The 25,369-nt window shown below is 32.9% G+C and overlaps 1 protein-coding gene across 3 annotated transcripts in view; it reads right to left on the minus strand.

The window, feature by feature from the left end:
• Positions 1-1,768: 1,768 nt before the first annotated feature.
• The window catches only part of ADAD1 (adenosine deaminase domain containing 1), a 48,756-nt gene continuing 25,155 nt past the window's right edge, over positions 1,769-25,369 (minus strand). The window contains exons 10-14 of one of the 3 annotated variants that reach the window (XM_012784196.3): positions 22,180-22,417; positions 17,868-17,997; positions 6,474-6,579; positions 5,335-5,385; positions 1,796-1,843 (exon numbers count right to left, since the gene is read on the minus strand). In XM_012784196.3, the coding sequence (XP_012639650.1) occupies positions 5,381-5,385; positions 6,474-6,579; positions 17,868-17,997; positions 22,180-22,417 (479 nt within the window). In that variant the 3' untranslated portion in view covers positions 1,796-1,843; positions 5,335-5,380. Of the gene's footprint in view, positions 1,844-5,334; positions 5,386-6,391; positions 6,580-17,867; positions 17,998-22,179; positions 22,418-25,369 lie in introns of those variants that run through there. The other 2 variants (XM_012784197.3, XM_012784195.3) reach the window with 2 other exon arrangements.

The following is a 25,369-nucleotide window of genomic DNA, read 5'->3' on the forward strand; positions in this document are numbered from 1 at the left end:
CAAGCCCATGTATTTTTTTGTGAACAGCACAGAGCACTAAAATATTTCTGAATTACTCAAGTTGAGTTCATATGAACTCCATAATGAACAGAATCGTGGGCATCTCAAAGCCCTTGTTCTCACCATTCAAGAGCTGATTAGATCTTTAGTTCTGGTCTCTTAGCAAATTATACAACTTTTTTCCTCAAATTTAAGGAGATTTAATATTTTCCTTCTCCTTAAGTAAAATGCCAAATATTATTATGCCAGATATTCTTGAAACTCCTCATAGAATTGTTGTGCTTCTCTACCTATTCTCCAACATCTTACACCTTGCTCTCTGCCCTCAGGAACCTTACCTTTATGGGTTATATTCAAATCCTTTCCTCCTTTCTGGCCTTCCATCAGGCTTTGCCACTGGGGAGCCCTTGTAGGAGCTCTGAAGGATAGAAGAGATTCCCCTGACTCTCTCCTTGTGGTGCAGCTACTGGATGGTTGTACCTCTCAACCAAAGAATAGATTCTCCAGCTCTATCCAGGAAAATACAAGAGGTACTATATCACCATTGTTTCTTAAAGCTGAATAGTACTCCATGGTATACATATACCACATTTTATAAGAGCTGGAACCCATTCTACTAAGTGATGTATCTCAAGAATGGAAAAACAAGCACTACATGTACTCACCAGCAAATTGGTATTAATGGATCGACACTTAAGTGGACATACAGGAATAACATTTATCGGGTGTCAGGTGGGTGGGAGGGGGGGTATGGGCAATATAGGTAACCTGAACATTTGTACCCCCATAATATGCTGAAATAAAAAGAATAAAGGAACAAATAATAAAAAAAGAACAGATTCTCAAGGTGGCACTCTGGGTACTTTTTCCTTCTGAGTTCTGGTAATCTTTCCTTCCATTTCTCCCTTCATGCCTAGGGATGACGACATTTCTGCTGCTACCGACTCCAGGGTACTTGTACCGTCCCTTGCAGTTTCCCTATTCCCTCAGGCCAGATTCGACTGTCCAGGGCTCCAGCTATCCCAGGCCCCACACAGACCTCTCAAAGGGTGAAGGGATTTAACATTACCAATCTCCACTCTTAAGCCATCATTTTTGCCTGTTTTAACTATTGCTCTACTTTTGCTAATAACTGAGTGAGACTGGGGATGAGAGGAAGGGAGCATGACAAAATATAGACCAGGGTTAAATCTCTAAAAACTCAAACTTTGAAAATACCCTGAACACAATCTGCCCCTTACTCAATGAAACTGCTTTACTTCTACTCAATTCTTCTCTTTACTCTTGGTATATTTCCATTTTGGCTTCAGCCATTTCAGTTATGCATCACACCACCTGAGAGTCTCTATAACAACCCAAATGTCCATTCATATGTATGTTTGTGTGTATATATTTGTATATGTACTTAAAAACAAATTAATGAAAAGTAAAAAACTTAATTTTATATACATCTATGTAGATATATGTGTGTAAATACATATATATATATATATGGGGAGAGAGAGAGGGAGAGAGGAGAGTAAGCATGCACAACTCTTAGGATCGAAGAAATAGCGATAAAGGCTAGACTTCTCTGCATATACCAAGCATTAGAGATTTGTCATATTTTTATGTAGCAATTTTAAAACCTCAAAATTTTAAATACTGAAAATCAAATTATATAAACAATCTGAACTGTGTCTTGAGTTGGAGGTGTAACCGCACAGAAAAACACATTATTTTGATTGTATATATCTGGTAGAAGTAGAAAATATCCCAAAGACAAAAACAATTTTCAATTAATTTTAATAATCATATTATTGATGGTACTGAAGGTATCGTTATTCTGAGAATGCTGTGTATGCTGTGGAAAAAAGTAAATGAGAAATTATATTCATATCAATAGGAATTGGGATTTTGGTGTGAGAGATAGGAGACATAGATGTAAGATTGAAAAGGTTAACTAAAAACCTTGTGGACCTGAATTAGAAATGAAAGCATCAATATGAATAAAATATACTAATTTATCTTAATATGCATATTTCTAAGCTCTATTCTCTGAAAGAAAGACCTTAGGACAAAAGAACAAACCCAGTATTGATAGGTACTCTTAGCTTCCAAATTATGTTTTTTAAACACCATTCTCCATGAAAAGGAAGCTCCTTAGACAAATAGGTGACTCCAAGTCTGGGGCAAAAAATGCTTAAAATGAGGCAGAAACATTCTGTTGTAACAGAAATTAAAGAAGTTAAGACTATTTCAGATCATGTTCAAAAGACCTAGACAAAAACACGAGAAGGGTTCCACATAAGGCAAGGACACCACTTACTACCTTCTATTCACATAGTACTGGGAAGCTACAGCCAGTACAAAAAAGAAAAAAAAAATTAAAAATTGGGACAGAAGAAATCTGTCATTCACATATAATTGTGTATGAAGAATATCTAAAAGGCTATTCAAATTGATTTAGCAAGGTCACTGGCTAGAGGACCAACATAAAAAGTCAGCAATAAATAAATATAAAATATTTATAAACTTATATTACTTAAAATAGCATAAGAAACATCAATTATGAGAAAAATACTGAAAGATTTTTACAAAAGGTTCCTACTAACCAAAGGTAGAAGAATTTGAACATCAATATGAATACTGATTGTAACAGACTGAACTGTATTCAAATCCATGAATTCATGATACGGGGGAAAAAGTTTAAAGTATGACAAAGAACCAACTAAATTACTTCAAAATGTACAAAAAGGAAAACACTTTAGCCTTTTGTGTATCAATTATACTCCAAGTAATTAAATAATTTATGAGGGGATATTTCTTCATAGAAGCATTCCAGCTAAAGAGAAAATTTAAGTATTTCCTCCAACCTCTAATAAAATAATTAATGTAGGCAAAGATCATCAATGGCAACTAACATCACAAAAAGACAACCCAGACATTGTGTATTCTGGTGAAAGAATACAATACTGCCTATGAAGTATTCTTGCATAAAAACTGAACCTGAATTTGAAAGCCTTTTAGATTTAACTATTGGTTTCAGGAAATACAGAGAACAGAGGAACCTGTTAAATGACACCATGGTGACAAAAATTGAAATTATGGGAAACTCTAAAGAAGACTTTTTTCATGTAAGTAAATCAAAAGAAAAAAAGAGGACATATATAAATAGACACTTAAATTCCAATATATAGAGATAATTTTGATCCTGATTCCAACAATCTATAACATTTATGAAATGGAGAAGTTACTATTAGTCTTTAAAGTGAACTGAATTGTGATTGTACACAAATATGTGGCTAGGCATGGTGGTGCACACCTGTGATCCCAGCTACATGGGAGGCTGAGGCAGGAGGACTACTTGGGCCTAGGAGAGTTCAGGGCTGTAGCACTGTTTCATGGTGAGTGGGTCTATGCAAACACCATAGGGGTAGGTTTCCTGAGGAAGCTGAGAAGCTGAAGAAAGAGGCTGACAAATCCAGTTTCTCAGAAAAAATACGTTTAATAGGGACTTAGGAACAGAAGCCATGTCTCAGGCGTGACAGGAGATAATGGATCCCTGCACCATTACCCCTGAGACCCAGAGTTTCTATATTATAGGGAAAGAATGAGAAGAACAATTGAAGTTGACCTCCCCTGGGACAGACAAATCTAAGGGCAGGATTTATGGTTACAGTTGTTTTGATCTAAGGGCAGGATTTATAGTAATAGTAAAGTAGCGATCTTAACGGCACTTCTAGAACAGAGGTTAATCAGAAATTAACATGGCAGAGTAGCATACTAGATGGAGTTATTTCACCTTCCACAGTGCAGTATGCTGAATAGGTGTCCACACTAAGTTCACCATTAATATAGTGACTTTCCAGAGCGGGGACCACCAGGTTGCCAAAGGAGGGGTGAACCCGCCCAGGTGGGAAATAGAGGTCACATGTATGTATGTGTGTATGTGTATTAAAGAGTCTTTATCTTTTACAGATACATAAACCAAAGTATTTTTAAATGAAATAACATGTCTGATATTTGCTTTAACATAATTTAACATTTAACATAAAGCAAATATAAGCTTGGGGAGGTATACATGAAATAAGATTACTCACATTTTAATAGTTACTGAAGTTAGGTCGATACCTGGTTACATTTACTATTTCTCTCTACGTTTGTTTGTTCAAGATTTCCATAGTAATAAGTAAACAAAGAAGGTCTTCCAGAATGGTATTTTAATGTATGTCAATTCCCTACAAAATCCTTCAAGGGCTTCCCTCTGTCTACCAAATTGAAAACATGCTAGACTGAACCCTCAGTTTTTCCATCTACTGTCCTATACTTCTACCTCCAACACTATTAATATTTTCTCTCTAGTCTTTATTAGTTTCAACTGGAATGCATTCTCCATTTCAATCTACCAAATTTTACCCATCCTTCAATATTTGCCTCAGATAACAGAACCTGAGAGCTAAAAGAGGACTTAAACTTAGATACAACTAATTTAGCGGTTTTGGATAGTAGGACAAACTTCTACTATTTAGAAGTAGAAGTTTAGAAGTCTTAGTTTGCTTTTCTTTAAGCAAACTATTTTGTAGAACCTCAATACATAAGAGATAAAAAGTACAGCTGCTTTTGGTGAAAGGCAGTCAGGAGCCCTTTCCATCAAGCCTTCATCCCTGAACAAAGAATGAAAACCTTTGTATTAATGTCATCCTTGCAAAAATAAAACTGAGCTAATAGAGATTAAATAATTTAAACAGTCACAATTATAAAGGCCAATGTTAGGCTTCCATTTCCTGACCCTTAATGCCATCTCCTTTATCTTTTATAAAGTCTCTCTTGATACCCTATCTAATCTTTTCTTTTTCTAAACCAAACTACAACATATAATTGAGTGCACACAGTACATAGAGGCATTCAGTGACCACATGTTGAATAAATGTGATACTTACCAGATTCTGTCTGGAAAACAGCTGGGTATATTTGTTTGATCTTTCCCTTAAGACTGTAAATTTCTTGAGAAAGAAATAGTCTTTTACTGATTCTCATGACAGTGCCTAACTCAAGGCCTTCTATTAATTAAGCAGAACTTTCAGAAGAAAATAAAAAGCACTTGGTACTTTACCATATTTTGTAAGGTCAACTAATACCTATGAACGTGAAAAGCCAAGAGAGGGTAGAAGATCTTGTATTTTCAAAGGCAAATTTGATTTTTGCAGGGAGAAGTAAAATAATAGATATAAAGGCTAGAAATTTGCTATCAAAGGAAACAGCCTTGTAAAAGAGTAACAAATATTTAACAAGGAAATACCAGTTGCAGAAATAAGCAATACATATTATGTACTTGATTGAGATGAAACTTACTTGTATTTATGTTGATCCATATGAAACTGCCCATATTTGATCTTTTTTAATCTACAAAAAATGGCAACTTCACATGATTCGATCTAATATTAATAAGGAAAGTTTAGACTACCAAAAGACATGTAAGTATGACTTTTCAGAATGACTTCACTGTTCAACTAAATTTTACCATACTTTCAGAACAGACATACACACACAAAAACACCTTACATCAATCTCATCAGAGACTGTAATAGTTCCTATTATAAGTTTAGTAAAGATCCAAGCTAAGAGGGACAAATTCTGAGAACTAATATTTAACACAACATCTGTGACTAAAAACCAACGAACAGGGTGAAGGAGCTAAAATATGGGACAAACTCACAATTTCACTAAATTTATATATCCTAACTCAAGAGTATCTAAAACTTCCCTTGTCATTTAATCACTGTATAAACAAATATAGACATAAATCTAAAGTCTTTTACTGACCTATAAATTAGAAATCCCTTCTACTCTAAATTATAAGGGATTAAATCACATTTGGTAAAGTAGATGCTTTAAATAAGTTTGCTTGTTAAAAACAGGCAAACTTATTTAAAGCATATATGATAATCCTCTATTAATCAGAATAATCACACACTAATGCAGACTATTCCTTAACATGGCTAATATTTTTCTGCATTAATATGTGCGGTTCGCATTCATGAACTCCTTTGACATGAGATATGATGTTTTAATTACTCTTTTTTTATTATCACCTAGAATGGTGACTGGCAAATATTATGCAATCAAATACCTGTTGAATTAGTCAACGAATAAGAATTATTGTTTTTATTCTTGGCTTACAATTATTAATAAAAAAAATGAGTGAGATACCAGGACACAATGTTGAATATTGTAGCTGTATGGCTAGCTTTAAAGCAAAAACTTAAAATGTAATCTTTTAAACTATATAAAGGGTAATGGTAAAAAACCCTAATGTTTCAATGTAAATTGACAGGAATATTTACAAATTGTCAGCAATCCCTGGATCTTGTTTCAAGACTCTGATTTTGAAAGTTGAAAACAATCAGTATTTTAAAAACATTTTTACTAGTCAAAACACACCAAAAAATAAAAAGTTTTTAATATGACAATGGATTGCCTAATTCACATACAAAATTGCTCTATTGAGGGAGATTTCACAATCCAGGATCCATAGCCGTGCTGCTTTAAGTAGGATTTCAACAAAGTTTTAGCTTCTTGATAGGAGCCAGACATACACTAGAGAGGGAAAAAAATTAATTATAGGAATAAGCAGAATTTGATTTGTGAAAAGCAGCTCTAATATTGTTTTAGTTTGAATTAAGTAAAAATAATTTAATTAAATATTCATGAAAATCTTTTTGAATTCTAATTTTTTCAAAATTATTTTTGAAGCTAAAAATTTCCTTCCCAATACTCCTAAAAAACAATATTTCTTTTTAACATTTTCAATTAAGAGTAATAATTACAGAAAATTTGAAAACAGAAAATATATAGAAGGAAATAAAAATTACCTGTAAGCCCCAAATAACAGATAATTACCATTGCTGTTTTGATATATTTTCATTTTTTATAAGGCAACATATAGATGAACTTTTAAAAAGCCAGCTTTATTGAGGTATAATTTACATACCATAAAACTCATCTACTGTTAAGTATACAGTTTGATGTTTTTTTAGTACATTTATAGAGGTAGGCAAATATCACCATGGTCCAGATGTAAAACAAATCCATTGCCTCTAAAAAGTTCCACAGTGCCCCACCTGCAGTCAGTTTTCTTGGCCCTTGCCCTATCCCCAGGCAACCAAGAGTCTACTTTCTTCTGACTCATAAGAATTTTGCTTTTTCTAAAAATTTCATATAAACTAACACAATAGGTATTCTTGTTGTGTCAGGCTTTCAGTTAACATATTTTCCAGTTCATCCATGTTGTTTCATGTATCAGTAGTTTGCTATTTTTAATTGCTGATTAATAATCCATTGCAGGGACATAACACATATTATGCATTCATCAGGTGATGAACATTTAAATTATTTCCATTTTTTGGCTATTATGAATTATGTGCTATAAACATGCACATATGAGTCTTTATGTGGACATCAGTTTTTTTCTCTCTTCAATAGGTACCAGTGGAATTTCTAGATCACATGGTACCTTAAAAAAACACAAAACTGTTTTCTAAAGTGGTTGTACCATTTTACATTCCTGTCAGTAATGCATGAGGGTTCCATGCATTATCACACGCTCAACAACACCTGGCATGGTCAGTCTTTTGGATTTTAGTGCATGTGCAGTGGTTTGATTTTCATCTTCCTTATGACTAATGAGGTCGAGCACCTTTTATGTATTTATTAGTCACTTTATATATTACTTGCCACTTTTAAAATTTGCATAGGCTGCTGCTCTAAAAAAAAAAAAAAAGAAAAAACAGAAAAAAAAAATGAAAAAAAAAATTTGCATTGTTTGTCCTGTTTTTGAGTTATAAGGATTCTTAACATATTCTGGACCCAAGTCTTTTGTCAAATATGATTTATAAGTCTTTACTCCCAGCTTGTGGTTTATATTTTTATTTTTTTCATAATGAATTTTGAAGTTTTTAATTTTGATTCAAATGATCAATTTTTTTCTTTTATGGGTTATGCTTTTGGGTGTCATATCTACTGAATCTTTCCCTAAGAATGTAAGTATTTTAAAAGTTTTAGCTCTCACAGATCTAAGATCCATTTTGGTTTAATTTTTGTGTACAACTGACAAAGTTCTAAGTTAATAGTTTTACCCATGGATATCACACCATTTATTGAAAAGATTATTCTTTCTCCCATTGAATGACGTTGGCACCTTTGTAGAAAATCAATTGACCATATGTGTGTGGGTTTGTGCTCCATTGATCTATACATCTATATCAATATATTATCTTAATTACTATGTTTTACAGTAAGTTTTTAAATTAAGTAGGCTAAGTTTTCCAACTTTGTTCTTTTTCAGAATTGTTTTGACTCTTCTATGTCCTCTGAATTTCCATATCAATTTCACAATCAGCTTGCCAACTTCTACCCAAAAGCCTGCTGGATTTTAATTTTTCACTGAAACTATAATTTGGAAAGATGTTACATCCTAATAATATTGAATTTTTCAAACTATTAAGATAGTATTTGGATCTCCAATTTCTCTCAGCAATGTTTCATCATTTCCAACATATAGGTATTGTGCTTCTTTTGTTAAATTTGTGAGTGTATGTGAGATAAACACATTTGGTGCCATTGTGCGATGAAAGGGTTTTCTCAATTTAATTTTCGAGTGTTCATTCCTAGTACATAGATATCGAATTGCTTTTTCTATATTGTTCTTACATCTCGTGACCTTGCTAAATTCACATATGATCTAGTTTGGTTTTTGGTAGATCCCAAAGAATACTTTCCCTACAACATTGTATCATTTAGGAATAAAGAGAATTTTCCTTCTTTTTTTCTGATATAAGTACCTTTTACTTCTTTTTCTTGCCTTGCTGCACTGACTAGTGTTGAATACAAATGGTGAGAACATTCTTGCTTTCTTCCCTAATCTGGGGTGAGGGAAGGAGTATTCAGTCTTTCACCACTGAGTATAATGTCAGTGGTAGGTTTTTCATGACACTCTTTATGAAGTTGAGGAAGTTCACTTCTATTCCTTACTTGTTCAGTGTTTTTATTGTGAATGGGCACTGGACTCTGTCAAATGCATTTTATACATCTTTTGAGATAATTATGGTTTTAAATGTGAATTTATTCATATAGTATATTGCATCTAGTTTTCTGATGTCAAATCAACCTTGCATCCCTGGTATAAATCTCTTTGGTCATGAAGTATAATCCTTTTTTTATGTTGCTGGATTTGGCTGTTAGTATCTTGCTAAGAATTTTTACATTTACAAGAGATACTGGTTTGTAGTTTTCATTTTTTATAATTTTTTTGTCCAGTTTTGGTATCAGGGTAACACCGGCTTTGTAAAATGAGTTGGGAAGTGTTTCTCATTTCCATTTCTCAAAAGAACTTTTGTAGGATTTGCATTATATTCTCTTTATATATTTGATAGAATTTACCAATGAAGCCATATATGTACGTGGGAGTTTCTATAGGGAAAAATTATTATTAATTCAATTTCTTACTTAAGAAATATTTTGATATCTTATATCCTATTTTTCAGTCAATTTTTATATCTTTCTAGAGATGTGTCCATTTCATCTAACTTGTCTAATTTGTTGACAAAGGTTGCTCATAATCCCTTATTATTTTAAGCTTCTTGAGGTCTATAGTGATGAGCATTCTTTCATTCCAGATTTTGATAACTTTTGTGTTCTTTTCTTGGTTAGTCTAGCTAAAGGATTATCAAGGTTAATTTTTTAATAAACCAACTTTTATTATAATTTCATTAATTTTTTTGACTGAATTTTTTTTCAATTACATTGATTTCATTCTGATTAATTTCATTTCATTATTTCCTCCCTCATACTTTTGTTCCGATTTGCTTTCCCTTTTCTAGATTCTTGAGGTAAAAGTTCAAATAACAGATTTTAAAGTTCTTTTTAAATATAAGCATTGAAATTATAAATTTCTAAGTATCTTCAGTTTTTAATTTTTAAAAGATTTTTTATAGATATGGGATTTCTGTATGTTGAGGCTGGTCTCAAACTCCTGGCCTCAAATGATCCTCCTTCCTCAGCCTCCCAAAGTGCTGGGATTACAGGTGTGATCTTCCACACACAGACCAAATACTTCTTTATACAGTCATCCCTCAGTAGCCATGGGAAATTGGTTCCAGGACTCCCCACATATACCAAAATCTAGAGATGCTCAAGTCCCTTATTTAAATCATCTCTAGATTACTTATAATACTTAATACAATATAAGTGCTATGTAGTTGCTATACTGTATTATTTATTTGTATTTATTATATTTTTCATTGCTTTTTCCCCCCACATATATTTGATCCATGGATGCAGAACCCACTGATACAAAGGGCCAAATGCATTCCATAAATTTTAATATACTGTATTTCATTTCACTCAGAAAAGATTTTGTTTTGAGAAAAAGTCTCACTTTGTCACCCCAAGTAGAGTACAGTGGCATCATCATAGCTCACTGCAACCCCAAACTCCTGTGCTCAAGCAATCCTCTTGCCTCAGCCTCCCGAGTAGCTTGGACTACAGGTGCACACCACCATGATGCCTGGCTAATTTTTCTATTTTTAGTAGAGATAGGGTCTCGCTCTTACTCATGTTGGTCTCGAACTCCTGAGCTCAAGCAATCCTTCTGTTTCAGCTGCCCAGAGTGCTAGGATTACAGGTGGGAGCCACCACACCTGGCCAAGATATTTCTTAGTTTTCCTAATAATTTATTCTTTAAATGGGTCAAATGGGTTTAATTTGCAAATATAAGTTGATTTTCCAGATTTCATTCTGTTGTTGGTTTCTAATTTAATTGCACAGAATATATTTGGTATGATTTTAATCATTTTAGATTTATTGAGACTTGCTTTATGGCCTATACTGAAGAATGTTCTGTACGTGTGGACAGAATGTATTGTGTAGTGTTTTATCTATGTCAGGTTTGGTTGGTTGGTAGTGTTATTTAAGTCTTTTGTATTCTTACTGATTTTCTATTCAAACTATCTACTACTGACAAAGGAGTATTAAAACCTCCAGCCATAATTGCTAAATTGTCTATTTTACCTTTCAATTGCCAGTTTTTGCTTATGTATTTGGGGGGGGGGTCTATTGTTACACTCACGTACATATAATCTCCTGATGTACTGACCTTTTTATCACTATGTTGGCTCTTTGTCTCTGGTAACATTCCTCATCTTAAAGTATATTTACTTGATATTTATATCAAACAACTCTCTCATTACTATTTCAATATTTTTCTTCATCCTTTACTTTCAATCTACTTTTGTCTTCAAATTAAAATGTGTCTCTTATAGATAGCACACAGTTGGATCATACCTTTTTACCCAATCTGACAGTATGCATTTTGACTGGAGTAGTTTGTCTACTCAAACTGAATATAATCATCAATATGGTGGATTTATGTCTGCCAGTTTAGTATTTTCCATATTTTATTTCTCTGCTTCTTTATTTCCTTTTAGTTTAAAAAATGCTTTATAACACCATTTTAATTCCTGTTAATATTTTATTCATAGTTTTTCATTTATTTTCTTCATGGTTACATTAGGAATTACAATGTATCTCTTTACCTTACATATCCAACTTCTGATTCACACTGACTTAATTCTGGTAAAATATGGCAACTTTGTTCTGATATAGATCCGTTTCTTACACGGTCCCTTTGTCATATATATATTGCATCTATGTATGTTATAAACTCAGAGCATTAAACTGTTTTAGCCAACTTTTTAAAAGAAAATATATAAACTCGCACGTGCTTACCCATATATTCACAGGTATCATGTTTATCTGCATAATTAACATTTTCAGTATTTATTATTCCTTCTTGTGGGTCTGCTGTCTTTTGATATAATTTATTCCAAGTCTCAAGGACTTTGACATTGATTTTAGGGAAGTACTGCTAACTACAACAATAAATTTTTCTTAATTATTAACCTGAGAATATTTTTATTTTGCTTTTATTTCTGAAAGATTATTTGGCTGGATATAGAATCCTAGGTTGCCAGGATTGCTCTTTTAGCACTTTGGACCTGTCATTCCATTGCCTTCTGGCCTCCATTGTTTTTCTTTTATAACAGCTTTGTTAAGATATAATTCACGTATCATAAAATTTACCCTCTTAAAGTGTGTAAATCAGTTTTTGGTATATTCATGAAGTTGTACAACCATCACCCCCAAATGGAACTCTTTATTAGAAGTCACTCCTGATTTTCTCTTCTCCTAGCACCTGAAAACCACTAATCTTTCTTGAATTAGCCTATTATGGACTTTACACTTAAATGAAACCATACAATATGGGGTGTTGTGTGTCTGGCTTCTTTCGCTTTTAATATTCCACTGTATAAACATACCACATTTCATATAAATGAAATCATACAATATTTAGTCTTTTGTGACTAGCTTCTTTCAGTTAGCATATTTTGAAGGTTCATCCATATTGCAGAATACATTACTACTTAAGTCTTTTTATTACCAAATAATATTCCATTGTATGGATGTACATTTTATCTATTCACCACATGACAAACATTGTTTGCATTTTTTGTGTATTATATGCACTGCTGCTCTTAATATTCATGTAGAAGTTTTTGTGTGGACATGTTTTCAAGATGGTAATTATATGTTCAATTTTTTGAGGAACCATCACATTACTTCCCCAAGCAGCTGTACATTTACATTCCCACCAGCAATACAAGAGGATTCCAATTTCATCACATCCTTACTAATGAGGATTCCAATTTCATCATATCCTTACTAACACATCATTGTCAGTCTTTTTGATTATAGCCACCTCCTATATAAGTGATATATCATTGTAGTTTTGATTTGCATTTTTCTAATTAATGATGTTAAGTATCTTTTCACATGTTTATTGGCCATTATATATTTTCTTTGGGGAAATCTCTTTTCACATCCTCGGCCTATTTAAAAAATTGGGTTATTTATCTTTTTATTGAGCTGCAAGAGTTCTTTGCATATTCTGGATAAAAATCTCTTTTATGTAGGATTTGCACATATTTTCCTCCAATTGTAGCTTGTCTTTTTACTTTCTTAATGACTTTTGAAAAGGAAAAGTTTCAGTTTTAATAGCCTAATTATTTTTTTCCTCTTATGGATTGTGCTTTTGGTATCAGATCTAAGAATGCCAAGGTTTACTTCTGTACTCTCAATTATATTCCATTAATCTCTATGTCTGTCCTTATGCCACTACCACATTGTCTTTCTTTTTTTTAATTTCAGGAAATTATGGGGGTACAAACATTTTGGTTACAGTTACTACTGTGCCACATCCCAACCATGATTTGAAATGTGCCCTTTCCCCCTCTACAATCCTCACCGTGTCCATTAGTTGTGAGTTTACCCACCCCCACACCCCCTACCATCAAAGAATATTACTACTGTGTGAGCACCCTAGTGCTGATCAGTCAGCTGGTTTGATGGTGAGTACATGTGGTGCCTATTCTTCCATTCTTGTGACACCTCACTTTGGAGGATGGGCTCAAGCTCTATCCAGGAAAATATCAGAGGTGCTAGATAACCATTTTTTATAATTGAGTAGCATTCCATTGTATACGTATATCATATTTTATTAATCCACTCATGGATTGACAGGCACTTGGTTTGTTTCCACATCTTTGCAATTGTGAATTGTGCTGCCATAAACATTTGAGTGCAGATGTCTTTATTACAAAATGACTTTTGTTCCTTTGGGTAAATGCCTAATAGTGATATTGCTGTATCAAATGGTAGTTCTAACTTGTAGGTCTTTGAGGTATCTCCAAATTCCTTTCCACAATGGTTACACTAATTTGCAGACCCACCAGCAGTGTAAGAGTGTTCCTATCTCTCAACATCCTCGCCAGCATTTGTTGCTTTGGGATTTTTTGATATAGGCCAATCTTACTGGAGTTAGGTGGTATCTCCCTGTGGTTTTGCTTTGCATTTCCCTAATGATTAGAGATATTGAGCATTTTTTAAATATGTTTGCTGGTCATTATTATCTTCTTTTGAAAAGTTTCTGTTCATGTCCTTTGCCCATTTATTCATGGGGTTGATTTTTTTTTGAATTCTAGATAGATTCTTGTCGGGAGGGAGGGGGAGGCAAAACATAATAGATTCTTGTTATCAGCCCTTTATTGGATGTGTGGAGAGCAAATACTTTCTCCCATTCTGTAGGTTGTCTATTCACTTTAATGATAGTTTCCTTGGCTGTACAAAAGCTGTAATTTGATGAGTCCCATTTATTTATTTTGCTAGCTGCTGTGATTGCTTTGGGGGTCTTCATAAATTATTTACCTAGGCCAATGTCTGAAAGAGTCTTCCCTACATTTTCTTCTAGGATTCTTAAGGTTTCATGCCCTAGGTTTAAGTCTGTTATCCATCTAGAATTGATTTTTATAAGAGGTAAGAGGTGGGGATCCAGTTTCAATCTTCTGCATGTAGCTATCCAGTTTTCCCAGCACCATTTATTGAAAAGGGATTCTTTTTTTTTTTTTTTTGAGACAGAGTCTCACTTTGTTGCCCAGGCTAGAGTGAGTGCCGTGGCATCAGCTTGGCTCACAGCAACCTCAATCTCCGGGGCTCAGCGATCCTACTGCCTCAGCCTCCCGAGTAGTTGGGACTACAGGCATGCACCACCATGCCCGGCTAATTTTTTGTATATATATTTTTAGTTGGTCAATTAATTTATTTCTATTTTTGGTAGAGACGGGGTCTCGCTCAGGCTGGTTTTGAACTCCTGACCTTGAGCAATCCGCCCGCCTCAGCCTCCCAAAGTGCTAGGATTACAGGCGTGAGCCACCACGCCCGGCCTGAAAAGGGATTCTTTCCCCCAGTGTATATTTTTGTCTGCTTTGTTAAAGAGTAGATGACATCCACACGAGTAGAGTTTATAAAAAAGAAATAAAAAAGAAAAAAAAAGTAAGAAAGTAAAATTAATATATTAAAAAAAAAAAAGAAAAAAAAGAGTAGATGACAATACGTGGATGGTTTCACCTCTGGATTCTCCATCCTGTTCCAAAGGTCTATGTCTCTATTCTTGTGCCAATATCATGCTGTTTTAAGTTACTATATACCCTTGTAGTACAGCTTGAAGTCTGGTAGACTGATACCTCCCACTTTTTTTTTTTTTGCTTAAGATTGCTTTGGCTATATGAGGTCTTCTCTGGTTCCATACAAAGCACAGAATTATTTTTTCTAAATCTGTAAAGAATGATGCTGGTATTTTGATGGCGATTGCATTAATTCTGTAGATCACACTGTCTTGATTACTGTAGCTTTGCAGTAAGCTTTGAAATTAGGAAGCATTAATTTTTCAACTTAGTTTTTCTGTCTTAGGATTGTTTTGCTTATTTTAGGTTGGCCTCCATTTTTACTAATGAGAAATCATACTTTATATGTATTGTTCTCCTATAGTTGATAAATATTTTTCTCTTGCTGCGTTTAAGATTTTTCTCTGTCTTTGGTCTTAAGCAGTTTGACTATGATGTGGCTAAGTGTGGATCTTTTTTCATTTTTTACTTTCTTGGGGCTCACTAAGCTTTTTGGACCTGTTAATATTTTTCATCAAATTTGGGAATTTTTCAGTCATTTCTTCAAATATTTTTCCTGCCACTTTTTTTCTTTCCTCTCTCACTACAATCCCTATTACACATTACTGAGTTTTCTATTGTTCCACAAATATCAGGCTCTGTTCATTTTTCTTCAATCTATTTTCATTCTGTTGACAGAATTTTCATTCTGTTGACAGAACCAACAAGTTCAGTGACTCTTCTGTCAACTCAAATGTACTGTTGAGCCCACCAGAGAATTTTTTATTTTAGTTATTATATATTATTTCAACCCTAGAATATCTATTTGGTTCTTTTTTGAAGTTTCTATTTCTTCACTGAGATTGCCTATTTATTGAGACAAGGTCATATTTTGATACTTTGAACATATTTAGAATAGTTGCTCTGAATTCTTTGCTATAGTCAACATTTGGACTCATTCAGAATCAGTTTTTATTGATTGCTATTTTTGCTGAGTATGGGTTATAATTTCCTGTTTTTTTCATATCCTATAATTTTTTTGGAAACATGGACTTTTTAGATAATATAGCAACTCTGGATTCTATTTTATTTTTCTAAGGTCTTATTTTTTAACATTAGCTTGCTTAAATTGAGATGTCTTTACTATGGTGTGCAGTTTCCTAGCTTTTCAATTCTTAAGTTTATGTTTCAGTCTGGCTTCTCAGAAGTTATCTTTTATCTGTATAGCTTAGAGATAAGCAAATGACTTCAGCCGAACTTGTGCTCAAGCACAGTGAGCCTATAAGGCTAATACCTTCATTTACTCCCATTTGTGTGTGGAATGGAGTAGACTGAATGTTGTAGCCAGTTCTCATGTATTCCCTGGCCTTCACTTTTTGCTGGGCTGTCTTGGGTATCCCCTGCACATGAGTGTAGTTTTTAGTCAGCTAGGGAAACATGGAGAATTTAGCTCAGCCCTTTCATGGCTCTCTCCTTTTCAAAATCTCCTTGTTAAGTTGATGGTTGGCTTATCACTTGCCTCCAACCAGGACTGCAAACTTGGGCCAGCAAGGTTACCAGTTTTCCCCATTCATTTCCTACCAGGTTTGGCATTTAAGTTGACAAAACTGCAAATTTTCATCCCCTCACCCAAATCAAGTCCACGCCCTCTGACAGCAAAGCTACAGCTTTTGCTGACAGCCTCATGAGGCTAAAATTACAGTTCTTGTCATTCAAACTAGCAGAAAGGAACAGAGAATGAGAACAGCTCTGGGCAAGAAGTTCATAAACTCTCATCATTCTTACTTACCCAAAGTAATAACAGTTTATGAAGAACATACACTTGTCAGTATTTGTTCTGCTTTTTGTCAACTTTCAGAGTTGTGGAAGATTATTTCTGACAATTTTGTTGAGTTTATTTTTATAGAGAAGATCTGTAACCTCTTTATGCCACCAAAACCAGAAATTGTCTAGATAAGCCTTTACACTTAAAAACATGGGACCTATAATTAATATAACTGCTTTACAGGTTATAATTACGTAAGATGAGCATTAAAGTGTTGGTAAAATTAAAGGATTTTTATGTAACACTATATTATTAAAATTCTGTTATCAAAACCAATTTATATATAATATTTAATGGCAACAAGGAAGAGTATTCATGTCATGCTATGCTAAATGAAAAAAGTAGATTAAAAACCTATCTAGTATGATGTTAATATTTTTAAATATTAAATACATAAATATAAAAGAAACTAAAATAACATGCTTATATTAAAAGATCAAGAGCATTAATTTTGCATAGTAGGTGGGATTACAAGTAATATTTTTCCTATTTTAAAAAACTTTCCAAATTTTCTATTTAAACATACATTATATTTACATGAAAAAACAAGTATTTCTAAAGAGAAAAAAAGTCTATCTATATCACCTATTAAAACAAGTCCAAATCAGATGCTGAAATGAAAGCTTTTTCACAACTTGATAGAAAAATTTATATGGATATATTAAATACTGTATTATTTTAGAATACTTAACATTCCATAGTTATCATGATTAGTGCCATATAGAGAAGATATCACTGTTTTGTTTTTCTACATATGACATGCCAGGTTTTGAGCAATACTGTCAAAGCAAGTACTTATCAAACTGAAGTGGCTACCTTAAGTGACAATATTTGTTTACATACCCAGTTTCTAGCATATTCATTTAAAAATTAATTTTACCATTACATGGTAGTATCTTATAATCAAGAACTATTTAATAAACTTTTGCTATGTATAATCACCATAAAATTACATTATTGTCTTAAATTTTATTTCTATGATCAACTTCACTCCTTTAAGGACTTACCTTAGCTGCATGATATGTACTAGCTTCAAGTAAATCTTTTTTAGCTTCTTTGGCAAGCAAGTTAAATCGACTTAACATTGCAGCCTTACAAAGTCGACTTGCCATTGACACACCACTTTTAAATGGGGAACTAAAGTAGAAAGGAATGAAACATATACTAATCATTATTCAATGATTTCCACTGGCAATTGTAAGGATTAAAAACCAACAGAGTCTACAAAATATTTATTGACCCCATTATGTACAACGCATGAAATTATTTTTACATAATTTACATTTTTGATATTTAATCCCTGAAGCCAATTTCTTTAGTTTAAATTATTACAGTAGAATATCAAAAATTAATGCAGAAGATTGATATTTGGAATATTTCTTTTGTTTGAAGAATATTTTATCTGTGGTGACACAAATAAATTAAACAGTGCTTCTACCAGGGATTAACTGGAAGGGGGCATGGAAATACTTTCTGGGATAATGAAATTATCTCACATCTTGACTGGGCTGATGGTTACACAGGTATATATCAAAACTCGTGAGCTTGTTTAGTATGTTTTACTTCAGGTAAATTTTAACTCAATAAAAAGTAACATATAAAAACCTACTTCATGACCCTGATACATGTGGGTATGTATGTGCATGCAGATATGTAATTTATCTGGGTTTCTAATAAAAGTGAGTTCACAGATCACAAATCTTTTCACTATTGTAACTTTTCTCCTTCATTATGTCCTCTCAGTTGTTCTGATAGATTACAAAAATTGCCAAAATCCTTCACTTCTCCTGGTCTCCATGCTCTTTATAATGTGACTTTTCAGATCCTCCATCAACAGGTGTGGTTGGTTTTCCCTTCCCTCGAATTTATACTAGCCTTGAAATTTGTTTTGGTGAACTGAATAGTGAGACAGTTCTGAGTTTAGGCCTTGTGTTCTTACTTTTGTGGGATCCTTTCATCTGCCTGCTTCCACTAGCTGATTAGAGAGTAAGAGAACACATGGGTGAAGATAAGCTAACCTGACCTTTAGTTGACCCACAGCTGATCCCAGATGCATAGGAAAGCCCCAAAATATGCAGAAAACCACTCAGCTTATGTAAGAACTTTTAATAGTAATAATAGTTTTTTTTTTTAAGCCACTAAGTTTTGAGGTAGTTTATATGTAGCAACAATAAACATACGCTCATATGTATAAAATCTACTAAACTCTCTATATTAATTTTCTATGATAATACTATTGTTGCAGTGATTTTTCAGAAAATTTTATTGGGCTTTTCAGTTATAAATGATACCATCTTCAAAGAGTGATAATTTTACCTCCTGTCCAATATTTTACATATCTCTTGTACAAATATATTAATGTCTCCAATAAAATGTTAATAGCAATAACAGTAAATAATAATGTCTTCCTCTGAAAGTAGGAACACCTTTGACATTTCATCATCAATCATATTTTTGGACTAAAATATATATTTTTTTATCCTGTAACAAAAATATCTAACTATTCCTTTTTATTGAATATCTTCATGTAGAATAGTTGTAGAACTATATCATACGCCTTCTTAGAATTTACAAGATAAATATATAGTATTTTCCCCTAGATTAATTTGGCATATTACTAAGAATTTCTAACCTGTTATTTCTATTATGTTACTATCTTAGTATTCCTAGAAAAAAAATCCCAATTGGTATTGTGTAAAATATATTAATGTGCAGCTAGATTCTGCTTCCTAATATTTTATTTAACAATTTGCTTGGATATAAGTGACTTTGGTCTGCGGCTTTTGTGTGTGTCAGAGAGAGGAGCAGTAATGTTTTAAAATCAGGTTTTTTTTAAGTATCACTTGCTACATAAAAGTAATTATTGTCCATCTTTTTAGACAGCATTGGAAGCATCTGTTATTTAAAGGTTTATAAAACACCTCTGAACTACATCAGAATGGGTGCTTTCATTGAAGAAGAGTTAGGTTATCTTCTTGATACCTTTCTCATGAAAATAATGTTCGGATTTTTCCCTCTTCTGCAGCAGTTTTGGAAAAATAATCTTCTCTTAAAAATGTATTCATTTCATTCAGGTTTTAAATGATATTTGAATGAGTACACAAAGTAGCTTATGATTCTTTTAATTTTCTCTATTTCTGAGTAATTTCTTCCTTATCTAATATTTTATATTAGCTAGTGATTTTTCATAGACTCAGCTTTTTGTAAGTTATTCTGCCTTTTCTTTTTTTAAGCTTTTTTTTTACATTCCTAGTTTATTTATTCCCTCATTCAGCTTAGTATATTTTCATTATTTATTGATATAAACATTTAAGGCTCTAACTTTTCTATTCAGCTTTAACTTTATATCCTATAAATTCTGATTCGTAATGTTTTCAATATCACTGTAATCTAAATATTATGAAATTTCAGTTTGTATTTCCCCTCTGAGCTAGGAGTTGGGGAATTTTTTTCCCCAGTAAAAGCAGCTTCTAGTATTGAGCTTATTTATATTTTTATCTCATCATTATTACAGAATATTGTCTACATTGCTTCTAGTTTTTGGAATTTGAAATCTCTTATTTTATTTTATTTTTTTTGAGACAGAGTCTCACTCTGTTGCCCTGGTTAGAGTGCTGTGGTGTCAGCCTTGCTCACAGCAACTTCAAACTCCAGGGCTCAAGGAATCCTTCTGCCTCAGCCTCCTGAGTAGCTAGGACTACAGGCATGCACCACCATGCCTGGATAATTTATATATATATACATATATATATTTTTTTTAGTTGGCCAATTAATTTCTTTCTATTTTTAGTAGAGACAGGGTCTCGCTCTTGCTCAGGCTGGTTTCGAACTCCTGACCTTGAGCGATCCTCCCACCTTGGCCTCCCAGAGTGCAAGGATTACAGGCCTGAGTCACCGTGCCCTGCCTGGAATTTGAAATTTTCTTTGTGGCCCAATATATGGTCAATTTTTTGTCATCATTCAGTAGGTTCTTGAAAAGTAGCTGTATTTTATATTTTTATGGTGCTGAGTTTTAAATAAATTAGTCATATCTACCTTTATTATCTAAAATGGCTAAATCCTCACTTACCGTTTTGTCCACTTGATCTATGAACTGAAAGAGGAAATTATTGTCTCTACTAGTAGTGTCTCTATTTTTCCTCATCTTCTACAATTCCTGATTTATAAATGTTGATACTATGTCACTTGCTGCAAAAGTATTCATAACTGTTCTGTCTTCACTCTTTATAATGCCAAAGTGTCCTCCCTTTGACTTATCGTAAAACTTTTGGGACTGAATTACACTTTGTCTAACACTTAGATTACATCTTCCGCTTTTTGTTTGTAACCACTTGGCAAGTAATTTGGCCATAATAAATGAGTTAAGCTCATTTTACATTAATTTCATATTTGTTATGCCATTATTTTATATGTTTTCAGTGAATAGTTTTTCAATGTCTTTCACAGAAGACCAGTTTTGTTTATATATGTGTAGTTGAGTTAACAATAAACCACTAATTTATACTGATTGAAAGCCTAACTACAATTTGTTCTAGTTAAAATAATCAGTTATGCTTGACTGAGTTCGTAGCAAGAAACAAACATTTGTATGTGGCCTTAATTTAAATCCATCCTTCACAAATAAAGCAATTTTAAGCATTTAAACTTTTACCATTATTCACTGCCTCATTATAAATATATATTAACACTAATAGAAGGGTTTTAGTTTTACTTAATAATCAATGACAGGGATATTACAAAGAAATGTCTAGAAGTCATAGAACATCATGGTTAAGAAGGACTCTGCAAATAAAATGCCTGGATCAGAATCCCAGTTGTGTCACTAACTATTTGGGTAACTTTAGGCAAGATATTTAACCTAGCTTGAATCTCAGTTTTTTTTCTGTTAAAAAGAAAAAAAAAAAAAAAGAATACCACCACCCAACCTACAGTATTATTGTATTATACCATGGTACCATAGTTCTCACACTTCAGTATATAAAGGTACTATTTGAAAGAGCATATAAAAAAATACAGATTCCTGAGTCCCAGATCCAGAAATTCAGATTCAGCAGGAGAAATTGAATTTTTTTTTAAATTATATTATTCTAATGCTAATGGTCATTAAATGACACTTTGACAAACAGGTTAGGGAGCTAGATTCCTTAGGATTTTTTTAAATTAGTAAGATGCCTGCAACGTAGTCATACTCAACCAATGATAATATTGTCCAGAATTCAACAAATGGTATGCAAAAAATAAAAAATTACAAAAATGCAATTAAAAGTGTCTTTTCTGCTTAAGTAATATATGATTTTTAAAGAAATTAATAATTCTAACCTTTCAGTGATCTTCCCACTTAGGCCATCCACAATCTCCAAAGAAATATCCCCTTGTGCCCAATTCAGACTCAGGGATTTATATTCCAAGTTTATTTGAAGTGGACATGCACAGGGTACTAAACTAATATGAGGTCTATTGACCAAGTAAAACATTGGAAGTTTCGAAGTGAGTGCATCATCAACACGTTGTTTTATAGCGATTTCTAAGCCTCTAGTATCACTGCAATTCCCATCACCTAGAAAGCAAAAACAAAATACTCAGAAGTTCAGTATCAAAAGACTATACCAAAATAAAGAAAAAATAAATAACTGAATATAGTGTAAGTCTATTTCTCTATCCTTAATCTTTCAACCTTATTTTTCCTACTTCTCTTTTATTAACAACGTCCATATTCTTTACCAGGAACCAGGAGAAGGTGGTAAGTAAGAATTTCCATTTTAAAAAAAGACTCTTAAACAGAAAATAAGGAAAATCCATTCTACTAAATAAAAGTAAAGACCCAGGGCTGACCCAGAAAGAAATTTGTACTTTTTACAGGGTTCTGCCAGAGAGAATTAGCTCATTCTGTCTGGATCCCTTCTGATTACTGCAAGAAATCAGCACATTATGCAGCAGATAAACCTGGATGAGAAATAGATGGTAAAAGTTATTTTACCACATCTAAGAGCCACAAATTACAAATGTTTCAATAACATGATGGTCAATTTCACAAAGTAATTTAAAGAATGACCATTTCTGGTTAAAACTATGGCCAAAACTAAAAGCTTTAAATTCTTAGTCATAATAATTGAAGAAGAGATCTCAAAAAGATGCATTGTCACTACTATAAAATAGTGAGCTGCATCAAACTTAAAACAGAAGTTAGGAAGCAGTCACTCCAATTTAAAAACTAATTCTAAAGCAGATTTCTTTCCTCTTTAGGAGGTCAGAGGTTCTTACAAACAATAGAATCTTTGTGTACCACTAGACATATTTCATGAATGAAGTTTTGTTTGCTTATCAGTTACTACGACTTCATTATGACTAAGCACTAATAAAATGATCTAAAAAGGACATGAGTTGCTTCTTACATCCTTTTTCTGAATGTAATACTTGAGTATTAAAAATCAACAGTGACAAATGAAGGCTGGTCAAATTAAAAATATATTTGGGCACAGAAAAAAGCCAGAAAAATTAAGGTCTGAAAAATAGTTATTGTACCTATATAATGAATAGTAGATATGGATTCAAATCTAATGTATTTATTACACACTGCAATGGAATGATACTGGTTGTGCCTAAAAAAGCAAGACATATTTGGAAAAAGAAAAAAAGAAACCCTACAAGTCAAACTTCTTATAAGATTCTTAAACATCAAATTATTTCACCTAGCTATTATAATGGGAAGTATAAAAATTAATGTAATAGGAAAATAAGTTTATTATACAGTTTACTCTTCGCCTTTATATATGTATACATTAATGATTTACTGTATGTGAGATATGATTTTGATTATATCTTGAGGGTAAATCTTGTTCTGGAAAAAGATCTCTCTAAAATTCTATCATATAATTGAAAATTTTTATTTGATTCACTCAAAATCATCTGAAATAAATTCCAACATTAAAGTCAAAGGTTAAATCTAATCAAAGAGTGTAGGAGACCTGACCTGACAGCAATTCATACATAAAAGATCTACCATAAGCAGACCATATGGTAGATCTTTCAGCATGAGAAATTATGAAAACTGGGTTTGCGCCCAGGTTCTGCCAATAAGCAAATTGAATTCTTTTGGGCAAGTATTTTATAAACATTATGAACCTCATTCCTGATTTGAAAAAGGAAAAGAGAAAAAAAGGATTGAATAACAGAATCTCTAAGGTTATCAATCGCTTCTTAAAAATCCACGAACTATATTTATAATGGATTCCTTCACTAGGAGGAAATTAGCATTTAGTATTCTCTACACTTCAATTCTACAATTCAGATCAGTATATGAAAAGAACTTCTAGTTGAAAATACCCCTGGACATTTTTGAAGTAGTAATATTTAGACAGATGTACTTATTTTAGTATATATTACCACATTTGCAAAATATAGAGTAAAAAGCTTGAAAATAAATATAAATTTAGCTATCTCTCAATATCCAAGCAAACTGAAATTTTTTTCCAGATTACTCAGGATAATTTTCTATTCAAATAATGGTAAACTACTTTTTAATACAAGCCTAGATCCCATGTTTTAAATTTAAAAAGACGGTAGTACCATAAAATGATAAAAGGAAAATCTATAGAGGATCTCTGATCCTCTTTCCCAAAGCACCAGAAAGGACTCATTCTGTAATTTCCGTATTCACTTGGCTGGTCACTATAACTTAGAACATCTTTACCCACAAGTGAGTAGTTGTTTTCATGCAAAATTGTGGCTCTTTTTAATAGAGTCCATCTGCAATATCATCTTCTGAAATGAGACACAACCATTTAACTGGACTGGCCTATTTTTGCAGGAGACTGGTTTAATGGAATCCTTTGTGATTCAGTTATTAACTTGATTTTTCTCTCCATAGCCAGAAACTCAACTTTCAGTGTACAAAACTTCTAGGGAAGTTTCAGACAGGGAAATGTTGAGGTACAGAAAATGAGCCCCCAAAATATTCTGCTTAAGCATGCTGAGTGTTTTGAAAACAGAAAAGTCTTAGGAGTAAGCTTCAGAACCAAGGTCTCTCCTAATCTTTCCCAAAGCATACAATTTTACAAATTCTCTCTGGAATTGTTTTACTAAGAAAGCTTAAATGCAATTGTCTTGAGATGAGATTCTCCCTAAGAATCTCATCAAATAACCAGCTAAGATCACAGAGTTTTCATCTATTTTTTCTAAGGGCACCTCCCAGAAGGAATTTGGGGATTTTATCTACATAACGGCAACCTTTGTTCTCTGAGCTCACTTTCCCATAATCTCTGTCTCCTGCTTCCTGGGTTCATTCATTCTAATGATTTGTTGTCCCCAAAAGAATTATCTACATTCCCTATCTCCCCTCTCACCTATGAAAAAGAGTATATGAGCTTCTCTACTGTACTGAGCAATTGGGTAATCTCTCTGTGATTCCCCTCCCTACCCTCCATGCACATTAATAAATTTGCATGCTTTTTCTATTAATTTGCCTTTGTCAGCTGATTTTTCAGTGAACCTTCGGTGGACAAAGTAGAAG

Source organism: Microcebus murinus, chromosome 15 (genome assembly GCF_040939455.1).
Source record: "Microcebus murinus isolate Inina chromosome 15, M.murinus_Inina_mat1.0, whole genome shotgun sequence".
NCBI classification, from domain to species: Eukaryota; Metazoa; Chordata; class Mammalia; order Primates; family Cheirogaleidae; genus Microcebus; species Microcebus murinus.